Here is a 24,812-nt window from a genome sequence, read left to right as displayed (position 1 = left end):
ATCAGTCCGTCAATGGACGCGCGCGATGGATTGAAGAAACGATATGTAATGAATTAGTGTGGAAATTGGTAAGTTAAAAAAAATTACACTATATTGTATTATATTATATAGTCTTAGATCCTCCATTAATATTAAGCGTTATATGGTACACATACACAAAAGTGTGAGAGAGAGAAAGGGAGAAAAGGAGTAAGACGGAGAAGGGAGTGAGACGGAGAGACGGAGAGAGGGAGTTTCTTTCTTTTTGGCTTTGAACCATATTACAGTAACCAAAAGAGAGACAACCTTAACCCCACATCATATCACATCGCCATACATTCTTCTCCTATCCCTTTACTCACATACATACTCATACATGCGCATACATACATATACATATCATTTGTTTAAAAAAAAAACCAAAACCAAACCAAAAAAATATTTATAATTTTTTTTGTTTATTTAATAGGCTTGGCTCAATCAAAGACATCTGGCCAACAAAAAGAATCTTCTTCAACGTGCACTTGATATCTACCGTACAAAGTTTATGCCTAGTCTTCAGCCTAGAAAGAACTCGAAACGTACTGCATCAATTCCTTTGGCTCAATTCCAACCAGATCTTATTAGCCAAAGTATCAACATCAACAACAACAACATCAACATCAATAACACCACTACCACTACCACTACCACCACAACCACCACGAATAATATTGTTGATAACGATGAAACTATGATGCTGCTACCAACAATGCCTCTCACAGCGTCTGCATTATCAGCCCAGAACGCTCGGTTTGCTCAAGATGCTCAGACAATCGAAAAACAACCCGGATCACCCGCAACATCGTGCACTAGTGGAACAACGGAATCTCTCGACTTTGGTGACTGCTTCTCGCTGGCCGATGAACCGTCCTCATCGTTGTCGTTGTCCTCGTCGTTATCGCTGTCACTGTCTTTGTCGTCGTTTGTCCAGACAGACATTCCGTTTTTTGAGTCAATTGTGGATTGTACAAATGCTGCTAATACTGCTAGTAGTAGTCCCGGTGTTACTGATACTGCTATTGTGACTGAGGATGAGGATCAGCACCACCACCATATTCACAATCCCATGATTATTTCGCCGTCGTACTCACCTTCCATTTGTGACATGATGAGTGAATCAATGTCGTTTTGTAATCCGAGTGATATTCAGCGCCTGTTTTCTCCCTGTGACGAGTCTAGCACTATTATCAGCAGCCGAACAAACAGCACAATCTGCAGTGGTCACAACAGTAGCCATGACAACGGAGATGGAGCAAATGGAAGTCGTAGTGGAAGCAGCAGCAGCAGCAGCTCTTCGACAAACAGTGCTGCCTGTACGCCAAACCCGCCACCGACATCAAACTACTTTTTGGGAGACAATGATATCTATGACTCGTTTATGTTGCCGCCTATTCTCGATGATTCGTTCCTGGACCACAGCCTGCCCTCTAGTGCCATGATGGATATCGACTTTAAGTTTCTTAACCCACTAGGATCACCACCCAGCAGTACAATGACACACCATGATCTCGTAAAGATGGAGGACATGCAAGACTTTACACCCGGTCAATTCTTGGATCCCCTTTTCTAAATCTTTTCACTACTACTACTACTACCATTTCCTTCTACTTTTACATTTCCTTCTTCTCCTTCTCTTTTCCTTTCTCCTCCTTCAGCACACACACACACTTTATCTCTCTCTCATTCACCCACAAATTTCTACCGCAAAACAACAACTACTGCCACTACCACCTTCACATACATTCTATATATACATACATATATACATACATATTAAAAAAAGAAGAAGAAGAAAAGAAAAAAAAAGAAAAAGAGGCTCTAAAAAAAAACACCCTTTTGTATTTTCTTCCCTTAAAATTTTTTGTCTATTTTCTTTATTATTCTTGTAATTCTTGTAATTCTTGATTGTGTGTAAATATATATAGGTCTCTCATTATATATCTCTCTATCTCTCTCATGTCCAATTCTCTTTTTCTTTTTTGTTATACTTTTTATTTCATTTTTATTTCAGTACTGTAATATTTCTTTTCTCTCTACAAAATACGCCCTACCCCACCCCCGCACTTTTTTTTATATTTCTTTTTCTTTTATACGTTTCCATAACAACCAAAGTGTATATATATATATACAAATGAACACATTTACTATCTTCAAATTCATATTTTATATGCTCTTTTTGTTTCTTTGTTATTATTGTTGTTAATATTTTAATATTAATAAAGTAAAAATAAATAAAATAAAAAATAAAAAATAAATCTATTGTTAAATATCCAATTGACTCTATTAAATTTATTATAAAAGTACCTATAAATAATACATATTGTTTTAGATTTTTAAACTCAATTTTCTTACCTCTGTTTCAAAATAAATAAAGTTGATGTTCACAGTGTACAAAGAAGGAAAAAGAAGGAAAAAGATGAATTACATTTATAAAAAAATATAGATTATATTCTGTACAAGGCCACCTTTTTTTGTTTTCTGATCACTAACTCATCCAAGTATGGTAGACATGACAGCGCGATTACCTAAAAAATAAATCACAAAAAGCCACAAACGCACAAACGCGTACAAACACTTGCACAGAAAAAACAAAAAAAAGGAGTGAGAAAGAGTGAATAAGAGGAGTATCATTTGCTCTTTTTCTGTACTTCTTTTTTCTTCCTTCTTTCTTGAACTCATTCGTTTATTCAGCTGGCTTGTATTAAAAACAAAAAGATGCGATATAAAAGAAGAAAATAATGAAGATATTTCAGTTCAAATTAATTCAGTTATTCTTCCTTTCGGATTTAAGCAGCAAGATATTAAGCTCAAGATTATTCTCCATGACAACCCAATAACGTCATGGTCTGTGCACCTAAAGGTTTCTTACATCTATAATAGTAATACATCATGCGACTTCTTTGACCAAAGATGTACATTTAACAAGATTGAAAAGAGATGTTTGAGGGATTCAAGTGTTTAAAATTTTTTCTTTTGTTTATTTGATAACTCGGGCGAATTACAATAAAATGTTGACAAGAAAGCAAAATGTATGTAATATATGACATACCCATATATATATAATACACATATAGGGAATAGAGAAAGAGGAGAAGACCTGACGATATTTTGTTTTTGTCAAGTGCTCTCCAGAAGTCTCTTATATAAAATGCTTTCCATGTTCCTTTGCCCATTCTGAAGATGTTCCAATATCCTCTTTTTTGTCTATTCTTCTTGCTTGCTTTAGACTGATTTCCTTCCCCCTTTTTCCTTCTTTTTCCTTTAAATGGTCCACCTCATAGCAAAGCAAGGTATCCTGCTTTCAAAGGTAAAGAAAGAGAGACCCTCTCTCTCACACACACGCACAAAGAGAGGTGGCGGAGGGGAAGAAAAAAGAAAGAAAAAAGAAGAAAAAATGGTTGATGTTGATCATTTGGCACAAAGCAGGAGAGATTCTATTGATCCAATCCAATCCAATCCAATCCAATCCAATGAAATCCAATAATAGACGTGTCTTCCCCAAATAAGATACTGCTTCCAAGATCAAGAGGTTATTTTCGTAAATGCATAGTAAAAAAAAACTACACGAAAGAGGAAATAACATCTGCAGAGACCATAATGTCAAAGCACAATTGTTATTGTGAATGTATACATATTAGTTTAGAATCAATCAAAAATTTCACTACCAGAAAAATAATCATAATAACAATCAAAATCAAAAATCAAATCAAAGGTTTCTTTGTCGTTGTCGTATTTGCTAGTTGTTGTTGTTGTTGTTGTTGTAATATTTTACTTGTTCATTGTCAAATAAACTATCTGATTACATGTATATTTTGTAAACCAAAAGAGAGGGAGAGAAAAATACAATTCAACGTACCAAGATGGAGTATTCATTTGTTAAAGTTAATTGCTGGTAATGACAGTGATGACAGTGATGAATGTTGGAGGTAATGACAGTGGCAGGATGGAATGTATAGTAATTAAAAAGGACGGATAAAAGCGCAACTCGAGAACTGAGCAGAAAATTACCCGTTTTCTACTTTATTTCTTTCTCTCGTGTGCGTGTGTGTGCGTGTGTGTGCGTGTGCGTGTGTGTGCGTGTGTGTGTATGCGGGCGGATATGTGTGAGTGCACGAGTGTGTGGGAGTGTGGGTGGCGGGAGCGTGTGCGTGTGCGTGTGAGTGTGTGAATGCGTATGCGTGTGTTTGTGTGTGTTTGTGCCCGCTCGTTTTTTTCCTTGTTGATGAACACCAGGATTGTTTAACAACAAAGAAGATAAAGCCTTGGTGTTGAAATCATTCTTCTTCTTCTTTTTTTTTGGGGGTGTTTTGGAATTAACCGAGATGTTTTTTGTACATCTAAAATGGTTATTTTATTATAAGTTCAAGTTAAAAGTTGGTTTGGTGACTTACTTTTGCATCCCTGAATAAACAGATCAGCCACCGCATGGATTCCGGTAAAATGAAGGAAGAATGCTCATCCCAAAGGATATGTACCTTTGAGGGCATCAGCAGCAGTAATAAAATATAAATATGAAGAAATATTTATATGTATAGGCATAATATTTGTATATATTTATTTATTTTAAAAAAAAAATCAATGTGTACGTGTGCGTTTGTGCGTGTATGCGTGTGCGTGTGTGTGTGTGCGTGCGTAGGATATCTACATGTATATATAGAAAATATATTTTATAATATGACAGCGCCATGGCTCAAACAAATGATTAATTTCATATTTTGTTGATTCTCAGCTACGATCTTGTTGCGTCATTAAAACGTGACTAATGTAATATATAAAAAAAAGTATTGGATAGAATGAGAAATAAGCAAGCTTGAAATATATTTGGAAGGAGAAAATGGATGAGGTTTTAATGAACCTTTTTCTTCTCCTTTTTTCTTATTACTTTTCTTGTTCTTGTAGCTTTGTGGAGACCATTGACTATACGTTTTGCTTACAAATGATCCACAGAATACAATAAAAAAAGAGTAGTTTAATGATCTCAAGATATATACGTTTTGTTTCAAAGCATGTATTAATAGATGCTTGGAACATAAACCAAATATTTATCGGTGACTACCTTTATCGTTGTTAATGAAACAGCTGAAGAAAATATCCACTCTGATTAATACTAATAAATGATAAACGGGCTGAAATATAACCAAGTGCTATATGTTCAATGTGCCTGTTTATCTATCTAATCGAGAATACTTTCTAAGCATAGAATACAGAAACCCACAGACACACAGAAGCATTAACTGGGTAAAGCTTAGTCTTGATTTTCTTTATTAAAAGCTAATAACAATGTCATTATGCTTATTTCATGCGAGTTGCATGAAAGAGGGGAATATAAAGAAGCTATTTATTGAAACTCATAATGTTTTTTAGAAAGAAAAAAAGTGACATGAATAATTTCATTTTCTTTCCTTTTATTTAGTCAGGTTCAATTTTCTCAATAGATGGTACTTAATATAATCAAAATAAGTGTCTTGCAAAAAAAAGAAGATGCTTTCAGAGCATCACAGTATAATCTCTTCAACCTCTCAACTTCTTTCTACACGAAACATAACTCCCACCATATTTACTTATTTGCGCGCTGTCGGGCATTGTGCTAAAGATTCTTTTTCTGACGGGAATTCTGGTGTAACCAATGGTAATAAATATATTGGATTCTCTATTCCCAGTTTTAACTACATTTTTTTAATATATATATAATTTGTTTTTATTAAAAAAAAAAGGTGTGTATGGACGTGTATACATGTGTGTGTGGGTGTTTGGGTCGAGCTTGCGTTTTTTGGGTTTCAAAGTACTACAATTAAAACCTATTTATTGTAATACAAAAAGTAGGCAGATATTAACTCTATCTTTGAATTGGACAGAGGAGCAAGCTCAAAGATCTGATAGCTATTGTGAGTGGATGGGAGAGTTGGAGAGCCAGAAACAGGGACATGTACATGGACAGGAGTAGGGGTGCCTGACAGATTAAGGTTGGTTGTAAATAACAAGGGTTATTATCTGCGGGTATAGATCAAATGTATACATAAAAGAAAATACTACCAAAATAACAATGCTAATACTACTAGGGCTAGCCAATAAAGTACAACATTCTAAAGACACAAATTTCATAAAAGACAACCAAACTGTTCGTTAAAAGAAAGATATATATATATTTCAATCTGTTGAATAAAATGTCAAATAGAGGGAATATGGCACCATATTTACAGGGTTTTCACCTAAACTTTAAATACCCTACAGAAAAAAAATAGGCGATTTTAGTGAATTGTTGTAAGTCTTCCGGGGTTTAAAGTGTCTTGTACTTGAGTTTTAATTAAGCACCAATTTCTACTCCACCATGTTTTTTTGCAGTCAAAGCAAAACATCTTTTTCTTAGCTTTTTCAACCCATTACAAAACTAAATACCAAGTTATTAAAATCTAATGGCTTACCAGCGGTAGCTTGGGTGGGTCCTAAGCGGTAACCAGGATGGAATTTTTTATCTTCTTTGAAGTCTAGTCAGTCTTTGTCTCAAACGACGACCCTCCTGGAAATCTTCTTCTGCTTGTCTTCTGATACATCCAATCCGAATGACGCGGGTGAACCTTAAAGGTATAGTCCCATAATATCTTAGATTGTTAAGTATATGTCGGAAGTTCAGGACAGCAGCAAGATCCCGATTCCACAAACGATGGATAACCTCTGACCCGTCCATGTTCTCCAAACAATTTAGATTGGTACATCTAAAAAGGACTTGTTTCTATTTTTTTTCACAAGGTCTAGAATTATTAAATATCTCTAAAAGGAACACACTTAATAACTATGAAGGCTAGTACTAATAAAATAAGAATCAGAAAAGTTGACAAAAGAAAGTAACTTGAGAAGAATTGACAGAAAAATATCTGCATCATGTACAATTTGGTTGTCAAGATTGCTCGCATGCTCATTAGAAATCTTGGTAGATTTAGAGAATTGCAAGGAATCTGTCTTCTTGTTTTTCAAAAGTAGGAATGAGACATGACAATGTTAACACAAAGCAGGTTTATTATCTTTGATAAAAAGAATCAATTAAGCAATATACATGCCTTCATCAATATCATAGTACTTAGAGAATAGCCTTTTTTTTTTAGATAAAAAATGTAAAAAGTATTACATAGAAATAGATATATGTATATTACTTAATAAATGTATAGCTTAAGCTGCTACTAAATATCATAAAAAATAGTACTTCTTCTTTCCATACTTCTTTATATTCAACTTGTATTATTTTGATCTATAAAAACTATAAAATTCAAATATAAAACCGTGCATTTGTTGAACCAATTATAAGAATAGATATACCTAGAAAAAGGTATAGATTTGCCATATTTAGAATATTTTATTGGATTAGATGCAAAAACAATCTGAAATCCCACAAATCATATTTGCTAAAGAATCTGCGAGCTCGTAGATGCGATACGAGTTCGTAGAAATCTACGAGTACGGAGTTATAAATGCTGTCATTTACCACAGTGAGTGATGACATTTCGATTTTTGACTTTTGACTTGTGATGGATCAAGCAAAGGTCTTTTTTCAGCCGCACTGTTATCTCACGACGATAAATTCTTATATGAGATTGAATTTATACAGGTAAAATCTATATACCACTTTAATGTTTATATTTTCTAACCTAAAATGTATGCCTATACTTCATAGTAGAAACAATACAGCACACACATTACAAAGATGCTCTTGTACGGTATATTAGCTTACACTATAAATATTGGATCGAAATTTCTAGCTTATTCAAGTTCTTTAGTAAACGAGCGGTTGAGAGATTATTATTTTATAATTTATCCGAACTCAAAATTCAAAAAATTATTTTGTACTGCACTGATATTGTTGAGATCAAATAGTTGGATATTTAATATCCGCTAATTTCCTCAGGCCTAATATTTGGTTAATTCTCTCTCATTAAAAAGCGCACATCTAGTACATCTAGCACCTCAAAGCCTATGATGCATTACGATAAAAGTGCTCAAATATATGCTAGGTGGTGTGCTTTGATTTATAATGAATAAATGAGTAACTAGTTTATATGTCTTTTCTATGCTTTATTCTTTGCAGTGAAAGAAAAACCAAAAGAAAATTTTTTTGTCAATAAAAAAACCCCCATTAATTAATTTTGCTTTTTATTTTTATTTTTATTTATTTTATTTTATTTTACATGACTATGATTCTTGATAGGAATTTCAAAATAACAAACGGCAAACCCTTTCATCATCCGAGACAATTATTAAGCAATAGTCGGCCCTTGATTACTAACCAAAATAAGGAGGATATAAAATGATATCGATTTTTTTTTTTTACTTTTCTGCATTGTACATCTTTCTTTTCTATATATATTTTACTCTTTTAAGAAAACACAAATCAAACAATGGTCGTCGCTACTGCTGCCTCAAACTCCCAGAAACCCGCTGGTGTTCCATACAACCCTGAAGAGGCTCATAAGGCCAAGCTCTTTGAGCCTATCACCTGCAAATCCGTCACTCTCCACAACCGCGTCGCCGTGCCTCCTATGTGCATGTATTCTGCCGAGGATGGTGCTCTGAACGATTTCCACATCGCACACTACGGATCCATAGCCATCCGCGGTGCTGGTCTGATCATCATTGAAGCAACTGCTGTCGAACCTCAGGGTCGCATCACCCCTTCCGATTCCGGTCTCTGGAACGATGACCAGATCGAGCCTCTGAAGCGTGTCGTCGATCTTATCCGATCCCAAGGATCCGTTCCAGGCCTTCAGATCGCCCACGCTGGTCGTAAGGCATCCATGTCACCTCCTTTTATTGGGGATTTTATTGTTTCCGATGCTGAAGGTGGATGGGCTGATGATGTCCGTGGTCCATCCGAACTCAAATTTGCCGACCACTACCCTGCACCAAAGCCTCTCACCAAGGAAGGTATTAAGGAAATGGTCCAAAAGTGGGTTGATACTGCCATTCGTGCTGATAAGGCTGGTGTTGAGGTTCTTGAGCTCCACAATGCTCATGGGTAAGTTGACAAATTATATTTATCCAATCTTTGATTTATACAGCTATTTTAAAATTCATCCAAACTTATCAAAAAAAAATAACATATTTTTTTTATGCTTGGTATCGTAGCTACCTTGTCCACAGCTTCTTGTCTGGAAACTCTAACAACCGTACTGACGAGTATGGTGGATCACTCGAGAACCGTATGCGTTTCCCATTGGAGATTGCAAGGGCTGTTCGTGCTGTCTGGCCTGACCACAAGCCTCTCTGGGTTCGTATTTCAGCCACTGACTATGCTAACCCTGATTCGTTGGGTCACGACGAAAACGGTTGGGATGTCTACCAGTCAATCGAGTACGCCAAAGAACTGAAGAAGATCGGTGTCGATGTTATCGATGTCTCAAGCGGTGGTCACCTTTCCAACGTCAAGTACCCTCCTCCTTCTCTTTACCAGGTCCCATTGGCCAATGCTGTCAAGCACGGAGCTAATATCCCTACCGGTGCAGTCGGTTACATCCATACCGGAAAGCAGGCCGAAGAGATTCTTGAAAAAGATGAGGCTGATTATATCCTTGTTGGACGTGAGTACCTTCGTCACCCTACTTGGGTTATGGAAGCTGGTAATGATCTCGGTGTGGACCTCAACTTCCCTAAGCAGTACACATGGGCCTTGCGCAGAGCACGCAAGACAAACAAGGTCAAGGATGATTCCAACTAATTTTTTTTAAAAAAAAACAAAACAATGAAGACAAGTTAAAAACTTGATACTGTATACATAACTAGAGTAAATTAGTATATCGTTTTGTATATATATATATATATATACTCTGTAATATTCTTACACTAGATAAAACCAATTCTTTCTTATTTGAAAACTATATAAATATTTATATATGTTTTGTTTATTAAAAGAAAAAATACAAAAAGATATATACGTATATATAAAGGAGTTCTCATATATAGACAAAAAATCCAGTTTATAGACTTTGGATATTAAAGAAGTGTATACACACACACACACACAAATATGTTTAATAGCTATGCTAACAATATTTCTTATAATGAAATCTAATTAAACCAAATCAAGGTATTTTAAGCTTTCGATCTGGCTTAAGGTTAATGTCAGCTGATGCTTTATTCTATTCTTAGTTATGATAATTCAATAACTCGGTAACCCTCTGTATTAGTTAGAATATCATTTGAGATATTCGATAAGGTAGATTATGTGTAACTGATAAAAGAGTACAAGAGATAGTGATACTATAAGGTATCACTTTTATAACAGGAATACGTACAGTCACATCAACCTAGGACAATGATATTGGCAGAGGTTATAGTGTTTTTAAGAATAGATCAAAAGAAAGATTGATAGGTAAATGTTATATATAAGCTGTATATACAGTATGGAAATTGTTATTTGAAGAATCGGATAATAAAAGTGGAATTACAGTGATGTGATGTAATTTTTGGGTGCTTTGGAACGGTTGGGAAAGGAGTTGATTAGTAATTCAACGGCTATGAGCAAGGTAAAAATATTGCCGGTCTTGGCGTACAGCTTTTACACTGAATGTTATCTAATAATTTCTGCAAAAATATTTCTCAATCCCTGCCTTTGTATTTTCCTATTACAGCCAATGTAATTAAAAATAAAGAAATCGAGAAATCAAAATCAAAAATCGTTATCTAAACAAAACTCTAGGCAATCCATAATCGTTACTGTAGCAATAAAGACCCTTTATGTTAAAGAGGGCAATTACGTTGTTTATTTACATGGCACATATTTAATTTAGCTGTATATCAAGCCTAAATAAGGTTTCTTGTTTTATGAATCAACAAAGTGATTTGTGTGGGTATGGGAGTACACGGATCAAAGTTTTAAAGTGTAGTATTATTAGATCAGAAAATAGTCCCTCTGGAAACATCAAATTCTTAATATATACAAAACTACCATCCCTGTGTCAAGTGTTTTCTTTTCTTTTCTGCTTTATTAATCAAATAGAAAAAATCTAGCGAATAATCTTATAGATTGTGTTATGCTTCTGTGGCTAAATATTGTATTATTGTATTATTGTATTATAATTTACTGCTGTTGTAGTATTTAAGTTTTGATCGCATATATATATATATATATATATATATACGAAGATTTTTACTCTAAATATCTGTAATCAATCCAGGTCAAAACTCTGGCTTAACAACAGTATACCAATAGAAAGCTTATCGGTTACTATTAACGTTTGATTAGCAATTCTTCTTGTATCTTCTTATTTTATTTTCTGCTATAATAAAAATACAGATCATTTACTAGATATATAATCGATAAACTTTTGGTATAACTTACAGCTAGTTATATATCACCTTTAAATACTATCAAAGACTTGTTAAACTATTCGCAAGCTTTTTAATACCATTCTATTCTGGAATATACAATATCATGTATTTATGTATAGTATTCATATTTTTTAGATACCAGAATATTTTTTTTAAAAAAGGAAAAACGAACAGACAAACAATCATTCATCTCAACTGATACAATGGAGATGGTCATAAACTATAATAAATTCAAACATTGATTTAGGGATTCCATGAATATAAAGGGCCATAGACTGGTATCATAAAATATCTTAGCCTTTTACCTTGGGACCAATACATATTATAGCACTAGCCTTACATTTGTCGAAGGCCCCGAGAATTAACAAGACTAAAAGTAATAATATCTTTTCGGAATATTCAGAATCATACTTTGACATATCAAGGCTTTATATTGTTCAATACAAAAACCGGAAAAGGAAGAAACAAATGAAGAAAATGAAGCACACAAAATAACAAAATATACCAAACAGTATCAGTTAAATTATATGTATATATACACTTTATTGATTTCATTTATTCATTTATTCAGTATTTTATATAATGTTGAAATTATTTGATTGGGTATTGTTCACATATAAAGAGTTATTACTCTAATATAAAATAACTTGTAACCAACAAAATCATATGACATTTGAACAGAAGAAAATAAATATACTTTGAAAAATAAATAAATCAGTATTTCATAATATAAGGCGACTAAGTAAAGACAAAACTTTTAAAGGAGAGAGCTAGAGAAATATGAATACTTTTTTTAGTAAACAATACAAAAACTTGATTGATACTTATAATTTACCACTCCGGGTAAAGCTATATATTATATTAACACTTATCAAAGAAGTTTATTTAGTGTAATAAATAAGTAATCTTATTCAGTTGATATGATATCAGAAATATTATATCCATTGTATGAATCCCCCACTTCTCAAACATAAATACAATTTAAGGCAGAAGCAAAATTGAATGCCTATATTCTCATAACTCACTTTTAATTTATTAAATTACTTTACGGCCAGAATTTATATATCATACCTTTATTATCAGTCAGTTACTCTGGCTTAAACTGACATTCTTAAAATGAAACAATAAATACTATGAGAGTTTTACTTATATAAAATAGAAAATTATAGCCATTTATATGAATAGACACTTGGCACCGGAATTTAAAGATATCCTTTGATTAATAGTTGGTTGTCACTGAGATAGTATAAAGTGTATAAGAGTTACATCATGTGCGTGAGTGTGTGCTAAACAGAGAGAGCGTTAATTTCTTGGCATGTGGCCTTTCCAAGCTCATTAGCCACTGCGTTATATGTCAGTTCTAGATCATGAAGTTTGTATTTCACTTTAATTATGATATACTTATCACACATTCTTTTCAATTTTAGTACTTTTTTAAGGTAAGTCAATCGATTAGATAATTGGTTATTAAAGAGCTGCAAATTTTACAGATATTAACACTTTTATCTTGATAGTTTAGAGGAAGAAACTGTAGTTATATGACAAATGACCAAAGAAGAAGAGTGGTACTAGGAGATCGCTGATTATTTTAACAGACAACAAATTCAGTGTCAAACCTATCTTTTTAAACTGCGCTTGTCTAATATTAAAACGGAACACTTCTCTTATAGCTGAGAACCCATATACGTTGGTCGGTGTTACGGATGCACGGACACTGCTTTTAAATAATCCGGGGAGTATTAAACGTCAATCAGGTACAGAGTGTACTTCTTTAGCATTTCTTTAACAATTAGTTGCGAGTAAGCCTTTGATAGCTAAGCTAATGCAGTCTTTTGACATCATCATGTACTTTCATATACATGTGATTGTCGGAGATTCATCCCATGTCAAAACATGAGAATAAAATACAGCAAAGAGTGTGGGTATATCGTTCTCCCTTTCTTTCCCATACTCATACCTATGGTGAGTACCGTGCTATCGCCAGTATACATCGTATACGCTCAACACGCAAAGATGGGCATAAGATACGAGAAAAAGTAAGTATCAGATGCAACGTATGAAAAGAACAGCCACTGTACGTTTAGAAGACTCCCTTTATTTTATCATTGGTTTTTTATTTTACTTTGACCATACGCACTTTCCCAAGACAATGAGTCCACGTTTTTTCTCCTTTTATATGACCATTTGACATACATAGCATGTTTTTGGGCATGCTAGCCAACCTTACACCACACTTGGATGGATGTTTTCAGGTATATATGACCAGGTCTTACTTACCGCAATCGCGCCTTTTTTTTTTATGTCTATCAAAGCTAGTTTTATCATTTTTACACGCGTTATAATAAGCACCTCTAAATGTACATACATACAACCACAAGTACATAAAAGCAAAAGCTTAAATCAAGTCATCTAAAGTTAATATATTACTTCTTTATATATATATATTTTAAAAGATCTTTGCACTTATGGACTGAGACCAATGATGACAAAACACTTCCGCCTAATAACTGGCTTAGAGCTAGGATGTTTAAAAACACATGTTCTGAGGTCTTTCTTATACATATAATGTTATTATGCTCCGTTTTACACTTAAGCACTTTACTCTGCCCGTGGTTTCTGGCATCTCCAAGGTTAGTAAAGCTTATAATTATATAGATATAGATAGGAGCCAGTGATGACATGAGATATATTTTGATATCTAGCAAAATGCTAGCATGATTTAAAAATACATTATCTGAGGCTTCATACATCTATAAGAATTTTATATAAAAAGACCTATGATGACAACAAACTCCTGTTAAAACGACCAGCTAATAGCTGGAATGTTTACAAAAACACGTTCTGAGGTCTTGCTTATAAATATAATGTTCTTATGCTCCGTTTTACGCTTAAGCACTTTACTGACTATTCATTTAGTAGATGCTTATACTTTACTCTGCCCGTGGTTGCAGGAATTCCCAAAACTAATAAAGTAATTAATAAACAGTGTTAAACAATATTCAACAATTACAAAAGTCTTTAAACAATGACTAGAAGATTGTTTATACGATTGAAAAAAAAAAGGCATGTTACCTGAGGTTTTGCATGCTTATACACATATTAATTATGTACAGTGACTAGTGATAATAAGACCATTCCTGTTAAAAAATTCCTGGACTGCTAGCTTAAAAAACCCTTTTTACATATGTCTCATTTATATATAGCCACGTTAAATAAGTGATATTACTACGATTGATTCCAATACATACTTTATTTAAACAAAATAGCAGCCGATTGTTTAATGTAGATGTGAATCTTTTGTTTTAAGCTCTAAATAATTTGATTTGAGTAATATAATATTGGCCCCTTTTTAGACAGTTAAACGTTTTCTTATTATTACTATCGCATCAGTAAAATTCATGTTTATTAGGAGTACTTATACTAAACACATGATAAGCTTATTTGTAAATGTAACATAGACCAAAAGCTTAAGAGAAAACAGGAAATAGTTGAAGCATATAAAAATTTATATTTGAACTATGACAGTTCTATGATATATGCAACAACGATAGAGTAATATTAAAGAGTTATTAATAAATATAAATATCTGAATAAATAAAGTCTGTAAACATCGTAAAAGCTATTTAATATGTTAACGAAGATAGAAAAATGGAGACTATTATATTGCTTCCATATGAGGCCATTTGTTTTTAAGAAAAAAGGGGTTTATAAGGATCCATACAAAGAAGTCTTACAACATTCTGGGATTTGCTATTCAGTGAACTTCTTTACACTTTTAACTTTCTATCGACGGCTAGTCATTATCTCTCTTGTATAAATATCTGTGGATGCTTCTAATTTAGGCATATATGAGATTATTATCATTTATTAAACTAGGATTATTCTTTAAAGTTTTAGTTTCACTATATATACATTCTATAAACCTATTATGATCCTTTTTTTATACTAAAACATATAACCAATAAAAGCAGTTGAATTTTAGATTGCTACTTTCTATACTTGTTTAACTGACCACCCCTGCTATATCAGTCTAAGGTCAAAAATTGAAACCCCAGTTCCTAAGATAGGACTTTACACCGTGAATACCATTTCTTTTAATTATACAGACATTTGTAGTTTGTAGAATTAATATACTATATCTAGAGGCAACTGTACGTTCTCAAGATAATAAAATGCTCTTTTCAAGTATACGATCATACTTTAGAATTTAAAGGGATATATTATATAAAGTTGAAATTATAGTAATGATTATGTCTGTCAGTTATATATATATATGTATAAAGGGCTGAAATCAAACAAGGTTAAAACTAAACAAAAAGTTTAAAAGCCTTGAAACATGATTATGTATATTCAACTCTTCTGAGTAAATGAAGGACTTCTAGGACTTATAAATACCAAGATATGTACCCATCAATATCAATGTAATGTTGCTTTTCACTTTTTTTTTCATTTTACTGGGATGAGCCTTTTGAAATAGCTGAGTTTGCAATGGAATCGCGGACATACAGTTCTTCCTTAGGAGCTTTGTGTCCCTCTCTCCCTCTCTTTCTCTTTCTTTCTCTTCATTTAGTGCATTTTTCCTTTTTATTGTTTTATACAATGTCGACTAGATATACTAGAACGGCTGATAAAAGCTTAAATGACAAACACACGCGGATACTTAAAGACCTCTTGCAGAAGTCTGCAAACAAGTACTGTGCCGATTGCAAGCGTAAAGGTAAACTTGAATCTAAAAAAAGGGCAAAAACAGTATTATTATTGTCGTTGTTTGTTAAAAGTAGCTTAAATCATCCAAAATCATTATTAGATCCTCGATGGGCATCTTGGAATCTAGGCATCTTTGTATGCATTCGTTGCTCTGGAGTTCATCGTTCCATGGGAACACACATCAGTAAAGGTAAAACCATCACCGGACGTTCAGACTTATTCGTTTGGCCTACATGACGGAGAACATACAATTTATTTTTCTGTTCAGTTAAATCGGTGGACTTGGATACATGGATACCTGAGCAGATTGAGAGTATGATTAAATGGGGAAACGAGCGTGCAAACGTGTAAGTTATAATTCAGGGTGATTATAAGATAAAGAACAAAGGCCACTTAAATACACCAATTGTTCCCTGTCTTTCTTTTTTCCTACATAAAAAACAAACAAACAGATACTGGGAGGCAAACTTGAAGGAGAAAACACCTTCTGAGAGTAACATAGATCAATGGATCCGCTCAAAGTACGAACAGAAGAGATGGGCAATGAGAGGCTCGATACCTGACCCCAGTACACTTGGTGGACAAAACGAGGAAGAGGTAATAATCTTAGAAGAAGAAGAAAAGGAAGAAGAATAAAAGAGAAAAATTTTAACTAGAGAGGATAATGAGCTCATGTTTTTCCATAAATCGATCTTCCAGGCTGCCACTGTGAGCAAACCTCCGGCACAACAAAGTGCTTCTAAACCCAGTGCGAAGCCAACCTCTCAGCCAGCTTCTGTAGCTACACCACCAGCCAGGCCTAGACAATCCGAGTTCGCTAACCTCGACGCTTTTCTTGGTTCATCTTCTTCTAGCTCCTCTCCCCAGCAACCCAACACTTCTGCTGTGGCACAACTTCAGGGTGCCGATTTCTTCTTCAATAGCAGCCCTAGCACCACTCCTAAAGCTACCTCGCCTACTGTAGACTCATCAAAGCCTAAACACGATGCCTTAAAGTCTTCCATCCTATCTCTGTACGGACAGACATCCTCGAACCCAGCCATGCAGTCAATAAACGGTGGATTCCAGAACAATTCAAACAGCTATCAGCAACAATTTGCCGGCATGTCTTTAAATACACAATCAGGACAATTTGCTTCGCAGCCACCTGCTCCTCAGGCGGATCTGTTTGCAAATGTGTGGGGATCGTTTGTCGATAGTAACAACTCGACTAAAAATGATTTTATGCAACCTCAACAACCTCAACAACAGCAGCAATACTACCAGCAACAGCAGCAGCCTCAAAGAAACACTCTTCCACAAGGTGGTCAATTCTTCTCTATGAACCCAACGCAGGAAACTGCAACAAAAAAGCCTGCTTATGAGTAAGTTATATATAAATATATATTTGAGGGGTTCAAAGAGCATGATAGGCCTGTCTAGTTTATTGAAGTGTATTTATTTAATGCGCACATTTTTTCCCTTAGTGCATTTGCAGACCTTTTGAAATAAACAGGAGCACTACAGTCCTAAATATTACCTTGGATCATTGAAAAAAAAAATTAGTATAAAACACCATAAAACTATCAAAAACAGAATAAATGGGTAAATAACCCAAAAGAAGAAGAAAAAGGCTGGCTTATTTGATTTTTTTTATACTCTTTTGATTTATGTTGAGGATGGCTACAGTAGAGAATCTGGATCAAATTTACTTGACCCAAAATTATCATCTGCTGTGTGTGTATGTGTAATTGTAAATACATATTGTTTCGCGGGAAAGACTCGGGCTATCAGTTCCTCTCCAAGATATTGGTACTGAATGCTAATAATACAAAGTAGCTTATTGTGCGATTTTGGGCTCAATAAAAGACAATATTTTTGTCATATATACTGGACGTAGAGAGAGAAAGAAAATAGAGAGAGAGAGAGATAGCGCCCCTACTCAAAATTCCACTAGTTATTAGATGAAAAGTTATAAAAAAAGTTTACATTGGCTTACAATTCTAAAGGATAAAGTCTTTCTAATAATCGTATATTTGAAGCTTTAAAGAAACTGTATTGTTATTAAAGCATATCTTTTTAGTCCATTGAGAAAGAAGGAAAAAGCGGTAAGCAATATCGTGCTTACCTACTCAAAATAGATGCTATTATATCAATGTGTCTTGATACAGTGTATATATAGTCAAAAATACACTAATAATTGCTAAGTAATATCCTTTTATTTTTTTATGCTGAACCATTTTATTTGTGCTATGCTGTTCTATAAAACTTTTTGTGAAATAAAGATGTGTACTATTATTTATTAATTAATTAAATAATGGAATGGGTCTTTTATAAAATGTACAAAATATATTTTACGATGAAGAATGATGAAGGTAGTACTCATCCATCGCACTCTTGTTTGTGTGACGGGACATACGCAGGGCCCATGTGTATTGCTTTGGAAGTGTAACATCCACGTCAAGTTCTTTACCAGCATCCATAACCCATGTAGGACGGCGAAGATATTCACGACCAATAAGTGTGTAGTCGGCCTTATCATCCTGAAGGATTTCTTCGGCCTGCTTACCAGTACAGATATATCCTACTCCAGCAGTTGAGATTTCAGCTTCACGCTTTATCTTCTCAGCAAAGTCGATTTGGAATAAGGAAGGCGGTGGATAGCCAACAGTAGAAAGGTTTGCACCGCTGGAGGCATCAATTACGTCTATACCAATTTCCTTTAATTTTTTTGCGTACTCGACAGATTGAAAGATATCCCAGCCGTTCTCATCGGGTCCCATGGGATCAGGGTTGGCGTAATCAGTAGCAGAAAGACGAAGCCAAAGAGGTTTGTGATCAGGCCAGACAGCACGAACGGCTTTTGCAACTTCCAATGGAAATCTCATACGATTATCAAGGGATCCACCGTACTCGTCAGTGCGATTGTTTGAGTTTCCAGACAAAAAGTTGTGTAGCAAGTAACTAGAAGAAATTGCGGTTATTAGTATAACATGACACACAATTAGTTAAAAGCAAACTTCTTATTTCCTAAGTTTTCCAATAACAATATATATATATATATATATGATTGAGAACGCTGTTTACCCATGAGCACTGTGGATCTCGAGGACTTCAAATCCAGCTTCATCAGCACGGACGGCAGCATCAGCCCATTTTTGTACAACCTCATTTATACCTTCTTGACTAAGCGCGTTAGGTTGACAGTAATGGTCGGCAAACTTGAGTTCACTTGCGCTGCGAACATCTTCTGGCCAGCCTCCTTCTTCCTCACTCGCAGCGCCGTCGCCAATAAAAGGTGGAAGTGTCGAAGCCTTGCGACCAGCATGGGCAATTTGAATTCCTGGGACTGTGCCTTGGGACTTTATAAAGTTAACAATGCGCTTTAAAGGTTCAATCTGCTCGTCCTTCCAGAGACCAGAATCCGATGGGGTGATACGTCCTTGCGGTTCAACGGCTGTTGCTTCAACGATTATAAGACCTGCACCACGAGTAGCCATAGCACCATAATGGGTAGAGTGAAAGTCATTCAATATGCCATCCTCGGCAGAATACAAACACATTGGAGAAACCACTACACGATTGTGAAGAGTGACAGATTTGCAAGTAATAGGTTGGAAGAGCTTGACTCCTTCTGCTTCTTCTGTAATAAATGGAACACCTGCAGGGTTCATGAAGTTCGATCCTGGGATAGTATTGTCCATAATGGTTTGAAAATCGAATATACAGTAAAATAGGGAAAATGGTATAAGGAGAACTTTTTACAGAATAGTTTAATCTTTTATATATATATTAGTGTCAGAAAATTGAGAGCAGACAAACAATCTAGGCCTTTTAGATTTGTCTTAGACTAAAAAATAATGTAATTAAGATGACAGATATATGGTAATATGTATTGAGAAAAAGTAAATAAAAACACAAAAACACAAAAAATAAGGTCTAGCCACTGTAAAATCATTTGAGTTTGTGTAAGTACAGTTGTGAATTCCATGCTCTGTACCAAATTAGATATTATTTATGTAAGACAGTCAGAAATAACCGATCCTTTCATATTGAGTACAGCGTTATGAATGATAACGTAGTAAGTAAATCTGCCCAATTGATTTTTGTAATAAACATGGTTGATTAGGGCCGACTGCCTAGTTCTATTCTCTTCGGGTCATTATTTTGTAGACTGTCTCCATTTTTTTAAAGCCCTCCTACTACTTCCAAATTTTTCTGCTATTGAGAATGACTAAATACTCTCTCTCATCCAAGCCGTTATGCTAAAAAAAAGATACAGGAAGTCAAATAAAATTCAAAGAGGAAAGTTCAAAGTTTTACTCTATACCGTTATCTACTCAAACCTTATCAATCAGTACTGATATTCGAACTTGCTATTATGATTTGCTTACTCAAAATATAATACAAAAAGAAATATTTTTTTTTCTACTATGAAGTATATATCTTTATTATCTACAGCAAATAATTGAATTGCTTCCTAGAAAAACGCAAACACGGCATGCTTGTCTTGTGAGAATTCATTCATGTAGATTTTTGCACAGATTTAAAGATTGGTGAATATAATATCTGATTGGTTTTTTTAGAGGCAAATTCTATCAACATGTAACTAGTTGAGCTTGGATGTTCGTTCTGATATATAGCCTTCTCTGTGAGCTGATAAAATGGTTTAAATTCCCCGAAAATAAAAGATAATAATATCATACTTAACTTTTTTTTTACTGCTAGTCAACTTTTACTTTAAAGAAATGCATTTAAAGCCATTTAAAGAAAAATTAATAACCTTTTAAAACTGTAAAAAAATAATGTGCATTAAATGTTTAGTATCTGGTAATTTTACGGTTGGTTCCCTTTGTCTGCGCTATGCGATTCTGCACCGGTACGATTGCTATTAAATGCTCCAACAGATATCCACTTTTATTCTTCATAAATAGTCATGTCCAAACCCTTAATTGTTGTTAAGCCTGGGATAATATTACCTTTATTATCTGTCCAAAATAACCTTATATTCTTTTCAGTAGATATATATCATTGGCTATTTAGTAGCCATATCATCATTAGTACATTGTTGGTATTTTCAATTATCAGCCAGCTTTACTATATTACAAGAAGCAATAGCTTCTTGACAAATTAGGCTTTCGGTATGTTTTTTTATATTTAAACATCAGGACAACGTGAGAGGCTTCCTTTTCAACGACTTTTTGTACTCATATTTGTCAAGGATGTTAATTACAATTTTCTTTGATATGCAAGCTATTTCTATCCGTATACAGCTGTAATAAGTTACAGCTTCTTATCGAATGGCGTAGATATCTTTCCCCTATAATTAATGAATGACTTATACAGTTTGATCTTCAAGCTGTGTCAGGCTGCCTATATTTCTAACCTATAATATATCAAAGATTTTTCTGTCTGGTTTGAAATGAAAGTCAATTAACAAATCATAAGGAGAAAGCTCGATAATACACTTTTTTTTCATAATCTAAAAGTTTTTTGTTTTGTTGACCCTTAAGAATAGCTTGTTTGATCTATAGATATTACAATATTTATTAAAAATATTACAAAAGAGAAATAAAACAAAATACAGTTACGCAGTGAAGATACTTTATTATATTTTATTAGGGTTGAAAAATATTATACCAGCTCGCGGATAAATATGTAAACCCCTAGCAGATAAATAGTCAAAGGATTATTTAAACGCAGTGTGCAGCACAACCAATATAATTGTTTAAAGTACTTATATAATTATTTACATATTAGACCTCAAACATAGGGATTTTAATCATAATAGCCACATCCTAATTATTATTTGAAGACTTTCTTTCATCTTTGGTCTCTGTCTACACTTTTAGCTATTATTTTGTTAATCTTGGAAGTTCCGGAAACCACGGGCAGAGTAAAGTATAAGCATCTACTAAATGAATAGTTAGTAAAGTGTTTAAGCGTAAAACGGAGCATAAGAACATTATATTCATAAGCAAAACCTCAGAACGTGTTTTTGTAAACATTCCAGCTATTAGCTGGTCGTTTTAGCAGGAGTTTGTTGTCATCATAGGTCTTTTTATATAAAATTCTTATAGATGTATGAAGCCTCAGATAAAGTATTTTTAAATCATGCTAGCATTTTGCTAGATATCAAAATATATCTCATGTCATCACTGGCTCCTATCTATATCTATATAATTATAAGCTTTACTAACCTTGGAGATGCCAGAAACCACGGGCAGAGTAAAGTGCTTAAGTGTAAAACGGAGCATAATAACATTATATGTATAAGAAAGACCTCAGAACATGTGTTTTTAAACATCCTAGCTCTAAGCCAGTTATTAGGCGGAAGTGTTTTGTCATCATTGGTCTCAGTCCATAAGTGCAAAGATCTTTTAAAATATATATATATAAAGAAGTAATATATTAACTTTAGATGACTTGATTTAAGCTTTTGCTTTTATGTACTTGTGGTTGTATGTATGTACATTTAGAGGTGCTTATTATAACGCGTGTAAAAATGATAAAACTAGCTTTGATAGACATAAAAAAAAAAGGCGCGATTGCGGTAAGTAAGACCTGGTCATATATACCTGAAAACATCCATCCAAGTGTGGTGTAAGGTTGGCTAGCATGCCCAAAAACATGCTATGTATGTCAAATGGTCATATAAAAGGAGAAAAAACGTGGACTCATTGTCTTGGGAAAGTGCGTATGGTCAAAGTAAAATAAAAAACCAATGATAAAATAAAGGGAGTCTTCTAAACGTACAGTGGCTGTTCTTTTCATACGTTGCATCTGATACTTACTTTTTCTCGTATCTTATGCCCATCTTTGCGTGTTGAGCGTATACGATGTATACTGGCGATAGCACGGTACTCACCATAGGTATGAGTATGGGAAAGAAAGGGAGAACGATATACCCACACTCTTTGCTGTATTTTATTCTCATGTTTTGACATGGGATGAATCTCCGACAATCACATGTATATGAAAGTACATGATGATGTCAAAAGACTGCATTAGCTTAGCCATCAAAGGCTTACTCGCAACTAATTGTTAAAGAAATGCTAAAGAAGTACACTCTGTACCTGATTGACGTTTAATACTCCCCGGATTATTTAAAAGCAGTGTCCGTGCATCCGTAACACCGACCAACGTATATGGGTTCTCAGCTATAAGAGAAGTGTTCCGTTTTAATATTAGACAAGCGCAGTTTAAAAAGATAGGTTTGACACTGAATTTGTTGTCTGTTAAAATAATCAGCGATCTCCTAGTACCACTCTTCTTCTTTGGTAATTTGTCATATAACTACAGTTTCTTCCTCTAAACTATCAAGATAAAAGTGTTAATATCTGTAAAATTTGCAGCTCTTTAATAACCAATTATCTAATCGATTGACTTACCTTAAAAAAGTACTAAAATTGAAAAGAATGTGTGATAAGTATATCATAATTAAAGTGAAATACAAACTTCATGATCTAGAACTGACATATAACGCAGTGGCTAATGAGCTTGGAAAGGCCACATGCCAAGAAATTAACGCTCTCTCTGTTTAGCACACACTCACGCACATGATGTAACTCTTATACACTTTATACTATCTCAGTGACAACCAACTATTAATCAAAGGATATCTTTAAATTCCGGTGCCAAGTGTCTATCCGTATAAATGGCTATAATTTTCTATTTTATATACGTGTGGTACACATACCCCAATCGAGCGAAGAAAAGTCTCCACGACCAAACACTAATTCTTTCTTGCTAATGAACCTGGCAAGCTAACAATCTCCAGAACTGCTATACACCGGGTAGACGTTCATTACACAGTCGTTCAATGTAAACTAACCGTTAAATAACAGGGATTTTGAATTACGGAAGTTTTAATAGTAACAGATATAAACAATATTACTTTGTTTCTTTAATAAATAACACTATTGCAGTATCCACTTTTCTTAATATTGAGGTACTAGCCCATAAACAATCCCAAATACTTCAACATGTATAAAAAGCAAAATCGAGATAAATGTCAAAGTATGTTACATTTATAACAATATGTACCGGCTCAATAATAGTTCTTTTTTTTGGTATAATTTTTCAGTGGATCTTATATATTATCTCAAGCATAAAAGCAAGTCTAATATACTGCAAAGCATGACAAGAAAAAGTGGAACAATTCAAATGTTGTTTACAGAGTAGTTCTGTATTTTACGGTAAAAATTACTCCTAGAGCAACATAAAGATTACAAGATACATCAATACTAGTCAACCTTACAGTGATGTTCTCTAGTACAAAGTGTTTATATTTAAAGCGTATGTTTATGTGCAAATAGAAAGCTTCCAAATGTTCCAATTGATTAAGTCTACATCTTCCTTTTGATATATATATATATATATATATATCATCACACACAGTATACTTAATTATGGTGTGATTTTGGATTAAACTTTGAGCATATCTGAATCTCGAAACCCATCTCCAACGCCTACACACAATATCCATTTATTTGGTAGTCTTATTTAAGCTTAGAAGTAGCAAATATTTTTGCTACATCATATTGATATACATATATCCAAAAGTGGCCTACCCAAACACACATATCTAGGTATCGTTTAACCTACTCTTTAACGTATTAATTTACATTTAAGCTGGTCGTCATTGATGGTATAAGTTCCAATAAAACCAAGAATATATGGAGTATATGTAATACCCTTTCAATATATAAAGAGAGAACTATCACAATAAAAATTTTCCAAGTTTCTTTTATATATATATATATATCGGAGACTTCTTTTTCTCTATG

At 33.9% G+C, this 24,812-nt stretch overlaps 5 protein-coding genes across 5 annotated transcripts; 2 read left to right on the top strand and 3 right to left on the bottom strand.

Annotated features, from left to right (window-relative positions):
- Positions 1-5,819: 5,819 nt before the first annotated feature.
- On the bottom strand, positions 5,820-6,706 carry PHYBLDRAFT_139007 (hypothetical protein; the record flags this gene model as incomplete). The annotated part of the gene is made up of 3 exons (XM_018430129.1): positions 5,820-5,971; positions 6,444-6,464; positions 6,529-6,706. 3 exons carry the CDS (start codon positions 6,704-6,706, stop codon positions 5,820-5,822), a joined length of 351 nt encoding a protein of 116 aa, XP_018299495.1.
- A 1,650-nt stretch (positions 6,707-8,356) lies between these two features.
- Positions 8,357-10,046, top strand: PHYBLDRAFT_129702 (hypothetical protein). The gene is made up of 2 exons (XM_018429304.1): positions 8,357-9,025; positions 9,136-10,046. Exons 1-2 carry the CDS (start codon positions 8,409-8,411, stop codon positions 9,722-9,724), a joined length of 1,206 nt encoding a protein of 401 aa, XP_018299494.1. The 5' UTR covers positions 8,357-8,408; the 3' UTR covers positions 9,725-10,046.
- Positions 10,047-15,936: 5,890 nt separating this feature from the next.
- Positions 15,937-16,680, top strand: PHYBLDRAFT_104644 (hypothetical protein; the record flags this gene model as incomplete). The annotated part of the gene is made up of 4 exons (XM_018427854.1): positions 15,937-16,054; positions 16,145-16,234; positions 16,313-16,391; positions 16,497-16,680. The coding sequence occupies 4 exons, from the start codon at positions 15,937-15,939 to the stop codon at positions 16,678-16,680; spliced, it is 471 nt and encodes a 156-aa protein (XP_018299493.1).
- Positions 16,681-18,377: 1,697 nt separating this feature from the next.
- Positions 18,378-19,697, bottom strand: PHYBLDRAFT_154056 (hypothetical protein; the record flags this gene model as incomplete). The annotated part of the gene is made up of 2 exons (XM_018433294.1): positions 18,378-18,987; positions 19,111-19,697. 2 exons carry the CDS (start codon positions 19,695-19,697, stop codon positions 18,378-18,380), a joined length of 1,197 nt encoding a protein of 398 aa, XP_018299492.1.
- Positions 19,698-22,218: 2,521 nt separating this feature from the next.
- On the bottom strand, positions 22,219-22,970 carry PHYBLDRAFT_139003 (hypothetical protein; the record flags this gene model as incomplete). Its single annotated transcript, XM_018430128.1, has 4 exons — positions 22,219-22,259; positions 22,329-22,400; positions 22,602-22,656; positions 22,818-22,970. 4 exons carry the CDS (start codon positions 22,968-22,970, stop codon positions 22,219-22,221), a joined length of 321 nt encoding a protein of 106 aa, XP_018299491.1.
- Between the last annotated feature and the right edge of the window lie 1,842 nt (positions 22,971-24,812).

The sequence above is a fragment of the Phycomyces blakesleeanus genome (assembly GCF_001638985.1).
Source record: "Phycomyces blakesleeanus NRRL 1555(-) unplaced genomic scaffold PHYBLscaffold_1, whole genome shotgun sequence".
Classification (NCBI taxonomy): Eukaryota; Fungi; Mucoromycota; class Mucoromycetes; order Mucorales; family Phycomycetaceae; genus Phycomyces; species Phycomyces blakesleeanus.
The sequence above is the reverse complement of the archived record's forward strand: the minus strand, read 5'-3'. Positions and strand labels throughout refer to the sequence as shown.